Source organism: Odontesthes bonariensis, chromosome 3 (assembly GCF_027942865.1).
Source record: "Odontesthes bonariensis isolate fOdoBon6 chromosome 3, fOdoBon6.hap1, whole genome shotgun sequence".
NCBI lineage: Eukaryota > Metazoa > Chordata > Actinopteri > Atheriniformes > Atherinopsidae > Odontesthes > Odontesthes bonariensis.
Window position 1 is genome coordinate 37,645,149 of NC_134508.1, and position 14,346 is coordinate 37,659,494.

At 40.5% G+C, this 14,346-nt stretch overlaps 3 protein-coding genes across 5 annotated transcripts in view; 1 reads left to right on the forward strand and 2 right to left on the reverse strand.

The window, feature by feature from the left end:
• Positions 1-174: 174 nt before the first annotated feature.
• rpl22 (ribosomal protein L22) lies at positions 175-5,366 on the reverse strand. Of its 2 annotated transcripts, none has more exons than XM_075461715.1 (4): positions 5,267-5,366; positions 4,761-4,871; positions 4,308-4,432; positions 175-358 (listed from the first exon to the last, which is right to left on the reverse strand). In XM_075461715.1, the coding sequence occupies exons 1-4, from the start codon at positions 5,276-5,278 to the stop codon at positions 214-216; spliced, it is 393 nt and encodes a 130-aa protein (XP_075317830.1). In that variant the 5' UTR covers positions 5,279-5,366; the 3' UTR covers positions 175-213. The 2 variants fall into 2 exon arrangements, with proteins under 2 accessions (XP_075317830.1, XP_075317831.1); XM_075461716.1 differs by having other exon boundaries at positions 4,761-4,868; positions 5,267-5,316.
• Positions 5,367-8,775: 3,409 nt separating this feature from the next.
• Positions 8,776-14,346, forward strand: part of rnf207a (ring finger protein 207a) — a 29,121-nt gene continuing 23,550 nt past the window's right edge. The window contains exons 1-3 of one of the 2 annotated variants that reach the window (XM_075461721.1): positions 8,782-8,871; positions 8,992-9,024; positions 9,252-9,442. In XM_075461721.1, coding sequence (XP_075317836.1) covers positions 9,013-9,024; positions 9,252-9,442 — 203 coding nt within the window. In that variant the 5' untranslated portion in view covers positions 8,782-8,871; positions 8,992-9,012. Of the gene's footprint in view, positions 8,872-8,991; positions 9,025-9,251; positions 9,443-14,346 lie in introns of both variants that reach the window. The other variant, XM_075461722.1, reaches the window with a different exon arrangement.
• zpr1 (ZPR1 zinc finger) lies at positions 11,587-13,341 on the reverse strand. Its single transcript, XM_075461717.1, has one exon. It carries the CDS (start codon positions 13,186-13,188, stop codon positions 11,857-11,859), a length of 1,332 nt encoding a protein of 443 aa, XP_075317832.1. The 5' UTR covers positions 13,189-13,341; the 3' UTR covers positions 11,587-11,856.

Below are 14,346 nucleotides of genomic sequence, written 5' to 3' on the forward strand. Positions count from 1 at the left end.
TAAAACAAATTTGTAGTCAGATGGACTCTTCATGTGAATTTAGTGTCTAAGGATGCCTTTTAACTTCTCAAACATGACATGTTGGTCACAGCTTCAGTACACTTTGTGAAACTGCTGTGAGACGCCTGGACAACAAAATTAAAGGGGAGATATCAAAGAAAAAAGACATCATCCTTGTTTGTCTTGTGACATTTTATTAAGACTGTTGTCAGTTTAATCTTCATCCTCCTCCTCTTCCTCATCCTGGTTGATCTGGAAGTAGCGCAGCTCATAGCTCTCCTTGGTGTTGGCTACAACCCGCAACCAGTCCCTGAGGTTGTTCTTTTTCAGATACTTCTTGGTAAGATACTTCAAGTACCTGAGAAGAAATGAGGGAAGAAGAGAGGGCAGGATAAATTTAAAAAAAAAATAAAAAATTTGTATATCAACTTGAATATCATTTTCATGACCACTGAATTGTGACGTTGCATCCAATGCATCATCTCACCAATCTTTAAAAATGTTTTTAAATGTTTGAATAAAGTTAGCTGAATAAATGCGGTTGTTCTTCATTTATGTTTTTATTACAGGCCGAATGACGCACGACGTGCAGCTTACATCAGGGTCGGTTTCAAACATTGTCAAGTAAGTTCTTCCAGAGATAATATCAAATGCTCCACTTGAGGCTTAAAATGCAAAAGACGCCCTCTGGTGGTGGTGGGGGTGTTCTGCTGGGGTTATTTTCCAGCAAACTCATTGTTAACAGATGTGGGTTCCATTGATGCAACTGACTCATCCAAATCCCACATTAACACTCTCATAATACTGCTCGCAATGCTTCTGGTATTTATGGAGGAATATTTAGAAAATAAACTCGAAACAAATGTTTTCAGTCACAGTTTCTGTGAATAACAGTGTAACACTCAGTCGGCTTGGATTATGAACTGAAAATGTGTGTCCACGTCCCCATACATTCATGAAATCTCCACCTTGCATCTCCATGCTTGGCCAGCTTTTTACTCAACCTTGGCCATTTTAAACATCTAAAAACAGTCTTAATTTGTGACAAAATTGAAAAAATGAGCATAAGGTACATGTGTACATACTAAAAGATTTTTCGCCAGACTTAAGCCATCTGGCTGGTCTCCAGTGTCTCTCATCATTGACGCTACACCGTGATACACGTAGCTGCTGCTTGTTCAGTTTTGCTCACCTGGGTGTGTAAGATAACTGACAGTTTCTCTCCAAGGCATCCCTCTCTGGAGTCTGTCATGATATTTGCATGTTGGCTCATTAGAGGCACGGGTGTTCTAGCCAACATTTGACCAAACTCTCTTCAGCTTCCTGAGCAGACCTTACTTTCTTCACTTTTCTCTCCAGAATATTTGTTATACTTTTGTTATTTTCCTGATAGACAGGATAAGCTCTGTAGCAACTCTCACTCATAGTCAATGAAACTGCATCAAAGTATTTTCATTTAATGAAAAACTACATGCAAGAACCCTTTTTTCCATCTGCACTTTGGAAGAGGGTTGTAGGTAAGCTAGTCGATACAACTTTAGAGGAAAATTAACAGATTTATTATGCAAGTGAGAATAAGCCATTACACAAAGGCAGGTTCCCAGGTTCACAAGTCAAATGTTTTCCTGATGGATTTGTGCCCCCAAAAATATGTTGTGTCTCATGACTGCTAAATCATGCTAAATCAAAACTGTTACCAAGACCAGTGTGCTCTTTCAGATCACTCCGCCTTTTGCGTGTCGCTGCTCCGAGCACATAGAAAGCGTTGGTGTCGTCATGGATGCTTTCTTTCAAGCAACCAATCATATGGACAGAATCTATCACCCCCCGGTAAAAACTGGATGATAAACTTGTTCTTGCTGTGTCTGTCTATGCCAAGCAGAGGCCATGACATGCCAGAGAGAAACATCAGAACAAAGAAAATACCAATTGTGGGGATAGATTGGTTGGAGACTTACTGTTGATGATGGTAGTAGTTAAAGGTGATAGAGAAAGGTTGAATGGGGCATTAATCCTTGTTCTGTGATGTGATATGTAGCCCAAAAAAAATTGGTTGGGTCTGTAATGGCTCAGAACCTCCCTAAAAGGCTCTCTGAAACAGCTGTTACTATGCTGGGTTTAGAATGCGTCTTTTGCCGTCGTTTCAGAGCTTATCTGGCAACCTCATTATGAAATGCAGGTTGCCGTTGCTTGATTGGCTGCCCTTGCTCTCACTGAAAACAGAGCTATAGAGTAATACACTGACTGAAAAGAAAGCTCATAAGAATCAGAATTCGTTTTATTGCCATAGTTGGAATTTGCTGCGGCGTAAGGTTCAAACATGTAACATAGGATAAAAAATAAAGAATAAAAATATATGAATACAAAATGTACAAGGTGTGTACAACAATACACAGTATCCAATATACAGAGCAACAACAGTGCAGCTTCATTAGTGTAATTTTAATGATGGTAAAGTGACTGGGGCAGGTTATGAGGTGATTATGAAGTGTTCATAAGTCCAACTGCAAGGGGGGAAAAACTGTTTTTGTGATGGGAGGTTCTGGTCCGAATGGACCGAAGCCTCCTGCCCGAGGGGAGTGGTGCAAATAGAGAAGGGTCAGCTGTGATCCGACCTGCTCGCCCCATAGTCCTGGAGAGGTACCTTGCAGCTGATCACCGGAGCGAGACACAGACTGCAGCGAGCGCGCAGCGAGCTCATAGCTCGCTGCAGTCTGGGTCTGTCCCTGTCGGAACTGACCATGAGCTGCTCGGAAGCCTCTTTTCTGAGTCATCTGCAATGTTTTAGAACCCCCCTCACCGCTTTTTTATGTTTACTGCTGTCTCCGGTATTTGCCTAATTTTGATTCATCTCAACCTGCTTCAGAATGGCAAGTCATGCGCATGTCCAAAAAGGTCAGTAAAAGCACCATAAGCGTCCGTTTTCAAAATCATCAACTCACCGGAGTGGTTACTGGTGTGCACTGGTAATCCATATCAAATTTCGTTGCGAAAGGTGGCTTCTGTCGTGTTTTATTTGGCAGCTCGTTCATGCTCGCACTATTTTCTTAGCCACCTCACAGCCGTGGATAAACTTCCGCTCAGCAGTTGAATCTGACTTGTTATTCTCCACACCACTTGATGGCGGAGTAATATCAACGAACATCCAGTACAAAATGTCAAATAAAACACGACAGAAGCAACTTTTCGCAACGAAATTTGATATGGATTACCAATGCACACCAGTAACCACTCCGGTGAGTTGATTATTTTGAAAACGGACGTTTATGGTGCTTTTACTGACCTTTTTGGACATGCGCATGACTTGCCATTCTGAAGCAGGTTGAGAAGAATCAAAATTAGGCAAATACCGGAGACAGCAGTAAACATCAAAAAAGCGGTGAGGGGGGTTCTAAAACATTGCAGACGACTCATAAATGAGGCTTAATGTTGAAAATACCGCAGTTATCCTTTAATAATAACGGAATGGTGACAAAGCTCAAACGGTCTGTTGAAGCGAAAATGACCAGCAGTCTATCCCACAGGTGACAGCAGATCCCAGAGACACTCTACAGGTCTGTTCGTTTCTCTGAAAAAGTTTGTGCTCTTGCACTACAAACCATTTAGAAGGAGTCCTACTTTAAATCGTTCTGTAATAAACCTAAAAAAAGGCCATAAATCATACTCCTTCTAATAGTAGCTCTTACACAAGACTTTGATTTTTATTGTACTGACGTGTCCGACAACTTGTCATACACTGACTTTTCCCTCAACTACAGCTGTCAGACTGAGTCGGGATCAGCTCACCCAGCTGTCAGCATGAGGGCAAAGTGTTCTCCATTAATGTTCACGGTGAAATGAACCACATTTAACAAATAGTATTTGGGGAAATACACTAAAAAATATACAAGGCAAAGGGGGACACTAACGCTAAATGGTAACAGCTAAAGTGTAGATGTGTTGTCATGACGTTGTTATAGAATTAAAAAACAAAAAACTCCTCTGGTCAGAGTGATTTCTGGTAAAACACCATCAACTAGTACTTTGAGCGCCCTGCCAGCACCTTTCAGCCAGATAAAAATGATGTGGACACAGGCCTCATTACTCTCCATCCTGTGAGTAGAGACAGCAGCCATTTCTAATGTTTTTCTGCTCAGTTAGGCAAGGTGTGGCTGGATAGGGCAGTTAGGTCGGCACATGCCCTCTATAGCATCTTTAAGGTCTTGTAACAGGGGCTACATTTGGGTGTTGTTACGAAATCGCTGACGTTCTTGAGAGTCTGATCAACCGTTTCAAACAGCACGACAAAGCTGCACTGTATTATGTACCTCTTGGAGAAGGGAACCTCCGAGTTGACTGCTATTTTACTCTTGCTCCTCTCAATGGACACCACACCACCGCCAAGGTTCCCAGCTTTGCCATTCACCTTGATGCGCTCCTGCAGGAACTGCTCCTGCACATGCAGAGGAACACACAGGAGTTGGTACATATAACCCTCACCACAGGTTGGCAAATGTAAAGTTTTGCCACAAACAGTGTGATGCAAACATAGCAGTTGTTTATTTATTTATTTATTTTTTTTTTTTACAGACGATGGCAAGAGGCATGCAGTGTTTTAAATTTGAGTCCATTCAAAACAACAGAACTTATATGCTTTTTTTCTTTTGCAAGGCTCTTAACTGAATGTTACTCATATATAGAACTGGAATTGATCCCGATAGATGTTGCAGCTGGCATCTGCTGCAGACAATATGAAATTTGATCTGAACTCATCTACTCACAAAGTTAGCAGCATCCATGATGCCATCCTCAACAGGGTGAGTGCAGTCCAGTGTGAACTTCAGGATCTGCTTCTTCCTCTTCCCACCTTGTTTCCTGACCACCTGCTTCTTCTAGGGCAGAAATCGGGGAGGTTTCTCAAAGTGATGCAAACAATTACTGTAACTAAACTAGCAAAGGGAGTGTAGGTTTGCCGACGATATCAAATTACCATAAGTGGCCGATTACATGTGTACCAGACTGTATATGCAACTACTAAAACGAAAAACTCAGTATTAGCAAATAAATGAGTTCCTGCAAGTGTCTCGTTAACCACTGCTAGCTAAGATTAGCACTAGCCGTTAGCCCAACGTGGTTTTAGCCAACACAGTAAATAGGGCTAAAGAAAAAGCTAAAACATCAGTGGTCCCTATAGTTCTGTAACCTAATTTATACACAGACGTGGGTGAAAAAGACAAGCTAAGTTATTTCGTGAATGTGAACTTTATTAGGTCGTTTTCTTACTCACAATCGGGGCCATGGCTGAGACACTCAGCAAAAAGGAAGAAGCGAAGGCTGCGCAGGAAGTTAAATACCCGCCTGCCAAATCGATTGAATCGAGCTATCTGGGTTCGATTAATATAAGTCCATTGACCTCATATTTATAAAGAACAAAGTTAAAATTCGTGCAACAGCTTTATCTACTTTTTTTTCTTTATATAATGTTGATAAGAGCTTCGAGAGGCGTACATAGTTTGTAAATGAGCTTAGACACATGTCCTGCCCAGGCAATGCGATCTCAGTATTTGTCAGCTGGAGTAAAAACTTTTTTTTTCTACAGATATTAACAATTAACTCCACTTCTAACCTGTGGCCATTAGCTGATATTAGCTGCAACAGCAAGACGACAGGGCTATCTCCATGACAACCGTGAGATAAGTTTGGAAACTTTGGAAACCACTGTGTGTGGACAATGAGCTCATTTGGTAAATCCTGTATTCTAAAATTAATCCCAGCAGTCCAGGTGAAAATTTTAAGTTGTAAATGTTCTAAAACTGAATTAATCATAGAATAATTTAGTTTGATCCCTGTTACAGTGATTTTTCACAGCAGACATGCTGCATCTCATTGCAAGAAATGCACAGGTTTATTTATGATGGCTGCATTACACCTTGAGGAAAGGTCATGCTGTTGTGTATACTGGTTCATTTATTGACTTTATTTTAAGACCACAGGATTGTGGGATTGTTCGGAATATTTCCCTGGAACACAGGACAGAACTCACCTTATTGATGTATTTATTTATTTATAATATACTCTTAATATACTCAATCTTTAATTTTTTTCCATCTATTTTCAACCCCTTTGTTTCTATTTATCAACCTTTTCTTCTTATTGCTGTTTATCTTGTAATATTACTGCTGTTTTCAATAACTTTGATCCTTTTAAAGTCTTGATATTGTTTTGAAAGTACTGTTCTCTAAATACACATACCTTATACTTCCCTTTCTTCAGAGGTCACACTTTTCATTGCAGGACTTATATTTTTTACAGTGTGTCAATGGCAAGCTATTACTTCCCATAAACCTCTAACATAATTCCTCTTGGTTAAAATTACACTCATACTGGTCAGAGCCGTGGTTGCAGATAACAGTAACATCTTTTCCGATCAGAAATTGTATTTTAAGGTATCTTTAACTTAGTTTGCACTTGTGGAAACCAAGTTCAAGATGCATAAAATCTTTACAAAGTCTAAGTGATCATTATTCATGCTCATTAACTGGTGGAATGCTCCATTTAGATAACCGTCGTGTTCGTTTGTCTGAGAGAAGATGCACAAACTCCAAGTCTAGCTCAGAATTTATTTAAACACAGCGCTGTGGACCTCTCTGCCAGGCAGTCTGATCAGAAAAAGGCTACCACTCTTTTTCTAAACATACTTTTATATTACCATACAAATATGATGTAAATATTGGTCCAAAAGTTGGGGAGAAGCCGTGGTTTAGACTTGGCTTTCCCTGATTGGTCCTTGGTCCGATATCAGCCTCGTACCCCATCTCTGCTCCATCCAGATGTCTCCACCCTGTGTGAGAAAACTCCCCCTCATCTCCCTGTGTCTGGTACTTTTCCACCATAGGCCTCATCCCACCTGTAAGCATGTAGTGTTTTAACCCTTCACACCGTGGGATCAATGCTTGTTCCCTTCAAAAAGGAGTGTATCAACTCTGAATAAGCACAATGATCAAGATTACTTTATTGTCATGTAGTCATTGTCACACAAATATACTCCTCGGCATTTAACCCATCCAAGTTGGCAGCTGTTGAACACACACATGCACAGGGTCACACACTGATGGAGACTGATGCCATATACACTGGAGCGGTGGGCAGCCAATCACAGCGCCCGGGGAGCATGGGGGTACGGTGCCTTGCCTTGCACCTCAGCCGTGAGGTGGACTGCCACCCCTCCAGCTGTCAGTTCACCAATCTTTGAGCAGTGAGAGTGGGGATCGAACCGCCAACTTTCAGGACGACCCACTCTCACCACTGAGCCATGGTCGCATAGGCATAAATAAGCATAAATATGTACAGGAAAAGGTGATATTAAACCCTCAACAATATCAAAAATACCTAATTTATCCTTGGAAGAATAACTTTTGAAGAGAATTACCTTTTAATTGACTCGTAAAACCGTTTCTTATTTTGATAACAGAATCCAAACAAGTGTGTCATTTTATTTATTTTTTTATAATTTATTTTATTCAAACACATAAATAAATGCAATGATAATTTGTGAAGGAACATATCTTCATAGTCTTATCTGAATGACACCTTAATGCTGTTAACAGCTGTGAGAACAATGCACTGATACTTTCAGACAGTGCAGTTGTTCAGGATGAAAAGATACAGATGAACAAAAGTTATATGAATTTGAATCATATTTTATTGATGTTGATTCAATATGATGTATGGAGAAGATTTTATATTCATTTGAAGTTGACAAGCTGTTGACGAGTCTTGTGTGCGAGTTCTAAACGCTGATGTGTCTTTCTCTCTCGATGGTTTTCTCTTTGTACTGACGGCGGTGTTTTGGCATCATGTATTTCTTTAACTTCCTCCACGCTGAGGGCACCTCTGCTCTTTCTTCTGAGGGCTCACATTGGTCCACAAGTTGTTCTGGTACTGCTGTGTCTTCTGTGGGATGTAAGGCTGCTGATGTTTCACAGTCCTCTGGATGTTTAGAGGCTGGTTCATTTTCAATGACAATGACGAGTCTTTTTTGAATTTGGTTTTCAGAGGAAACATTTCCTTTTTGCGGCTCTGAGACATCTTTTGACTGTTGGACTAATTCCACTTCGACCAGTTCTGGCACCATGTCCGATCCAGCCTGATGAGCCAAGTCTAATAAAACCACTTCCTGTGTGTCTGCAGAGACCGTTTCTGGTTCTGTTTCTTCTTCTGTTTCTTCTTCTGTTTCTTCTTCCAGGGGTTCGGAGATCGGGAGTCAGGTAAGGGCAGATGTGCATTCAGCTAAAAAATAGTTAAAAAAGCAATACAATTCCTCACTTTAAACTGAGTGAATATTGTTTTGGTTTTTTTTGCAATTTGATTTTAAAGATTTAAGTAATTTAGAAGTTACTGTATTCTGTCTCTGTTTACATTTTACACAGTATCTTGCCCTTTTTTGGAAACTGAGCTGTGTTTACCAGGTAAAAACACTGCAGTAAACCTCCATAGAAATTAGATTGAAATTGTTATTGAAAGCAACGCTTAACTTTAATGCAGAATATCAACATCAAGCTTTATTTTGTTGCACCTTCTGAGTGTTAGAAGACATTAAGACGACACTCAATATGACAAGTTATCCAGCAGCTTCAAGATGATTCCTTAATTTGTCACCTCTATAGAGCCCAGCGTGTAATGACATTGTGACATTATGAATAGGACAACTGTATTTCCAGTTGCTTTGCAACGGCAATATTGAATGCCCCCACTGAACTCTGGCAACACTTGGGGACTGGCATGAGGTGTGTGCTTTCAGCTGCCTGGTGGAGAGACCCCATCGGCCTACTATTGAAGAGTTTCTGCATTGCTGTAATTCCTGCTGGGGGTAGCCGATAGCACCACTGAAAGGTAAGACAGTGGCTTTCTGTTCTTTCTTCGTAAACTAGCCTACCACTTTTACAGTAGGTGTTGTTAGCGAGAGGTGAGGTTGTTTTATATTTATGATCTGTGGATTGTGTGTGGTCACAGAAATCTGAAGGCACTCATTACATGTTTGACAAGGTAAGATAAGAAAAGTTTATTTTATTTGAATTCTCACGCTTTTTAATCTAAGTTTATTGTTATCTCCACTGGCTTAGCCTCTCTTAAAACGACTGGAATATTTGGGCTGTAATTCAAAACCCCAGCACATGCTTTTTTTGTCAAGAGATGTGATGATGTGGGATCTAAAAAAACTATCATCAGCAATACAGTCACAGTTTGTCCTTATTCACCCTGTCGGTTCACAGATGGCAGGAGGAATCTTCTCCAACTTGGGTAACCTATGTGATGTGGATTGTGCTAATGTCCACCCCCTGGTGTGTCACCTGTGCCACGAGCAGTACAAATCTCCGTGTTTATTGGACTGCTACCACATCTTCTGTGCCTGCTGCCTGCGAGGTCGGACCAATGACAGCCGTCTCAGCTGCCCCATCTGTGGGTAAGAGATAGTACTTTGTAGTTGGTTTGGCTCACTTTTGGTCATGAAGTCTGTCTGGGATATTTAAGCCCCTATTAGTTTTCAAGTCCTTCAACTGACTGAAAACATGGAGACTACAGTCAAAGAATGATGGTTTTTGGGACCTATAAACACACACTACACACGCACAAATACACTCATTTTATCAGATCGAGTAGAACCCCACCAGGTCCCTCTCTTGTTGTTATTTTAGTGGATGTCATGACATTGCGATGGCCAGGTGTGGGTAATACAGATCTGAGTGGCTGAGGCAGCTGCAGGGTCATCCCACTACTTTATTTAATCTCTAGCCTCAATACGGAAAGGGGTTGGAAGTTCCATTAGGGCCAGTCACATAGCAAACAAAGCATTCTGGTATTTGGCAGCAGTACCAGCAGCTTAGGGTAATCAAAAGCAGTCACATGATAACAATCCATTTCATCCCTTGTTAAGGAAAGACATGTGATTCACAGTCACCTTCAGGTCTGTTGTATCAACTTTCCGGGATCAAAATAGAGCTGTACAGAAGAGGTTTCTTCTACCCAGCCTTTTTTCTTCATCTTGTCTATTCATTGAGCAAAAATAGATAAATAATGTAACTGCATTATTCTCATACCTTGTTCCATAAAGTTGCACACAGCACAGTGCTCTAAAAACCAAAATCATTCTTACTCTGCTAAACAGCTACATCAACCTTTATACAGTATATTTTGTGAAAGTATACACTGATCAGCCAAAACATTAAAACCACCTGCCTAATGTTGTACATGTCCTCTTAGTGCTGCCAGAACCCCTCAGGATAAAGGACCTCCAGGATGTCCTGTGGTTTCAAGCACATGGACATTAGCAGCAGTTCATTGGGTCCTATGGATTATAGTTCAGTCATCTGAGAACTCGTCTTGTGATATCTCATTCCCTGCCAACTTGATCAGGTTTTGAACACGGAGCTGGGTAAAGACCTTTGGCTCTTTGTTGTGTTCCTCTTGTCCTTCCCAAGCAGTTTTTGCACTTGCTGTGGGGTTTTGTGGTTCATCTGCATCTTTAAGTGGGTGGTACAACATCAACATGACTGCCAGGACCCAGTGTGCTTCAGCTGGACATCACATTCTATCAATGAAATATGTAATTCATTTAACCTGGCAGTTGTATTTAAGCTGCAGATTATTTGTGTATCTTTAAATTCAGAATAGCTGAACTTTAGGCAATTTAAACATTTATCGGCCTAACAGGGCTTTTATCCATAGTACACAGAACTGGAAAGTTCATATTATATTAATCTTTCTATGGAAAACCCCACTAGGCCCTGAAATCTGAATATTGGAGCCGGCTGCCTTGTAGCTTCTATTTCCATCTGCATCATGCAAACACCTGCTCACTTGAGAGCTATGTAATCTAGGAATTCACTACTCAGCTATTAGTAGAACACTATCGAGCCCCATTGCTGAGAGCTAGATAAACACGCTGAGGCCAGTGAGAAAGCAATTGTACCTGTGGAACTTAATCAAAAAGGGGCACATTGTGTAATGTCAAAATTGAATGTGGCAGAGATTGCCGGATAAATCTGTTTGTGTTGTCATTTTTATCCCAAAGTTTAATCTTCAATGTCCATCATGTTTAAAATAATTAGGTAACAAAGGCCTTAGTAACATTTTCGATAGTTGGTCAGATGTGACATGATTAGAAAGCTGAAATGAATATTTCTTTAGTTAAAACTATCTTTTGTCAAACCACAGTCACGTTATAATTTTCCTTTCCTTTGTTTTTGTCTGTTATTAATTTAAATTCTTTAGATTTTGGAATGATAAAATAAGAAATTTGAATAAACTTTTGTCCTTTCTTTTTAAAGAAATATTTAAGAAAAAAAAATGAATCATGGGAATCGTTAGCTGCCAGCATGTGCTGGCTACAAATGAGGTGAGGAGCATTAACATTTAAATCAAAATGATAGCACAATCCTCACGTTGCCAAATCAGGAGCAGAGCTACACCATCACTTCAGGTGACACTAATCAGATGGCACTCACAGGTTTATTAAAAGATTATATGTCACACAGTCTGTGGTCCTCTGTCCTCCTATCAGCAATAACACAGCGCCACCTTCTGGAATGTCACAAGAATGCAATGAACTGAGTTGACGGATTTATCTTTATTGACCACTGTGCTTTTGTACAAATAAAGTTAATTCAATTCAATGTTTATTTTCACAATACATACTACTTAGAATTCTTCTCACTGCTTAAATGTGAGAACTTTTGGAAGCAACAATTCACCCAGTTTTAAACTTAAAAGCACAATGTAAAAATGGTACAAATTATGGAGCATTGTAATTACACTGGGTTAATGTCAAGATATCTTTCATTTTCAACTCATTTCATCCTTTCAGATGCTCAATTCAGTTCAGTGTTTTTCTTGGTATCCCTCAGTCTTCATGTCATTCAGACCGAGCTCTTCATTGTGCTCAAACGTGCGAGTGTACTTCTCAACAGTCATCTCTGGATCTGGTTCTGGGGCATAAACATTCTGCAAGTAGCTGTTTCCTGCTGGGTCATCCAGGATGACATGGACCTTCATTTCTCCTGCGACAATCTTGTCTATCTTTTCACCAAACTCCCTCAGCTTCTGCGTCCGATCTGTGGTGCTGCTGTCACCGCAGATAAAGGGGTTTTTGGAGACGATCAGGTCTTTGATGTCTTTCAGGAGGCCCTCCAGGGTGGTGAACTTCCCAGCCACGGCTCCCATCCCCAGCTCAAACTCCAGCTCTGGGATGCTGACAGAACACGTCTCAGACTTGAGCAGGTCTCGGGTCATGTCTGAGGGTTCAGTGACGTGCAGGGTGATCTTGGTACCGAGGTCCTCGGTGGCTCCACCTGATTTCACCTCATTGGTCCGGTGGCCACAGCTGTCACAGTTAGTGGCCATGATGATGACTTCTTTGAAGTGGGGGATCTGGACGAGCTTCATGTTGGTAGAGGCTGGCGCGTTGCACTCTGGGCAGTTTGTGTTGAAGACCAAAACTTCATTTCTCATCGACTCCAGGTCGTTACCTGCTGGTTCTTCATCAAGGTCATCATCAGCTCGTATTCCCAGCTGAATATCCTGCTGGACCGTCCGCTTGAACCGGGATATGGTGAGAGCCTCATCTTTTTGAGGGGCCACAGGATTCTCTACAAAGCTGTTACCAGATGGATCCTCAATCACCAGGGTGAATTCATCTTCAACATCTTTTAGCTTCTTTAGTTTCTGGATGAATCCATCGATTTTCTCAGCCACCTCAGGATCCGTTGCTCGTCTAACAAGCTGGTCTTGCTCCAGTCCTGCAACTGCACGGTCTAAGAGGCCCTCAATGGTAGAAAGTGAGCCTTTCTGAGTAAAAGGAGGGATTTCAAAATCCAGCTCAGGGATTCTGGTGGTCGCACTGTCTGCTTTCACAACCTCCCGGTTCAAGTCTTGCTTTGTTTGGACTTTCAGCGTGTAACAAACGCCTTGTTCTTGAATCTGGCCTGCGGACTGGATTTCAGTATTAGACCAGCCGCAGTTAGCGCAGCTAAACGAGCTGACGATTACTTCTTTAAAGAATGGTATTTTGGTCAGGAGCATACGTGTTATACCGTTCTGGTAGCAGTTCATGCACAGGCTCTCGATCTCACTGGGCTGCCAGTCGTCGTCATCGGCACTAATATCCTTGAAAACGCTTCCACCTCGAACATTTTCCTCAGAAATAACAGACATCTTTAGCGCCGAATAAAATCCACCAGGTGGGGAAAGTTTACCCTGTCGTGTATTTCCTCAGTCGCAGTCACCTCTTGCTAGAACTTTCTATGTAGCAGATCAAGACACGCTTATTTCACAGGCTTTTCCGCATTCTCTTCTTCTTCGATGTTGGCGGTGTTGAGTACATCTCTGCTGCCCCCTCAGGGTAGCTGCTATACTGCACTAAAATATTCGGGGCTTTGCTACACACAAAACGTTATGCATTATGTTTATCTTTTAATGTTTGTTTATCAATGAAAATGCCATCTTTTTGATACTACTACTCTTTTGCTTTTTTGGGTGCTTTTTTTATATTTTTTTGTTGCTCCCAAATTATCCTGCTTTTTAAATCAGCAATACTAATAAATACAGAACAAAATTACAAAAAAAAAGCGTGTAATTTCGGGTTCCCCTTTGTTCAATATTTGTGAAAAATACTGGATGTTGGCTTTTGTTTTTTTGTTTTCATTCACCATGCAAACTTGATTTATTTTTCAATCTGTGATTTTATTTGAATTTTAACAACTCTAGTTTATTTTGTTTGCCTTAGTCTTAGATTTGCTTAGTTATTCAGTTTTTAAGGATAGAAAACTGTGCTTATCTATTTTCCATTATTTATCATTATGTTGTTGTTTCAGTAATTTATTTGTCGTAGCTGGTGATGTGGACTGGAATGACCCCCCCCCTCTCTGTAATAACGTTGCACTATTTTCATTTTGAATTTACTGACTAGTCCCACACATCAATATATATGAGAATAAAAGCTTGAAGATTTCCTCTGGACTCATTTACATACATTTAAAAACACTTTATATTTTACATAAAAGCCTGCCTTTTATCTTTTTTTTTCTTCCTTGTTCACGTTTCATTTATTTACTTTTTGTTACTCACCATAAATATAATTAGAGGGTAATTTTAACTTGATCATTTGAAATACAATATATTTCTATTACTCAAAAGTAAACTCTTGGTGTACTTGAGGTTTTATATAACACTTGTATTCTGTAATTTGCATTTTTATTATTTTGCTTCCAACCTATTGACAGTGTCAGTAAATCCTATGTGCAAAACAGTCTGTTTTAAGATGAAATGAGCAGATTTTACCCCCTTCAGGGAGTTGATATAAAACTCTGCACA

What these genes read in the sequence shown, in the direction of transcription:
- rpl22 (XM_075461715.1), bottom strand. An exon ending in TCATGGATGCTGCTAACTTT is followed by an intron (nt 4,433 to 4,760) that starts GTGAGTAGATGA and finishes CTGCATGTGCAG; the next exon opens with GAGCAGTTCCTGCAGGAGCG. An exon ending in GAGGTTCCCTTCTCCAAGAG is followed by an intron (nt 359 to 4,307) that starts GTACATAATACA and finishes ATTTCTTCTCAG; the next exon opens with GTACTTGAAGTATCTTACCA.
- zpr1 (XM_075461717.1), bottom strand. Translation starts at nt 13,188, where the DNA reads ATGTCTGTTATTTCTGAGGAAAATGTTCGAGGTGGAAGCGTTTTCAAG.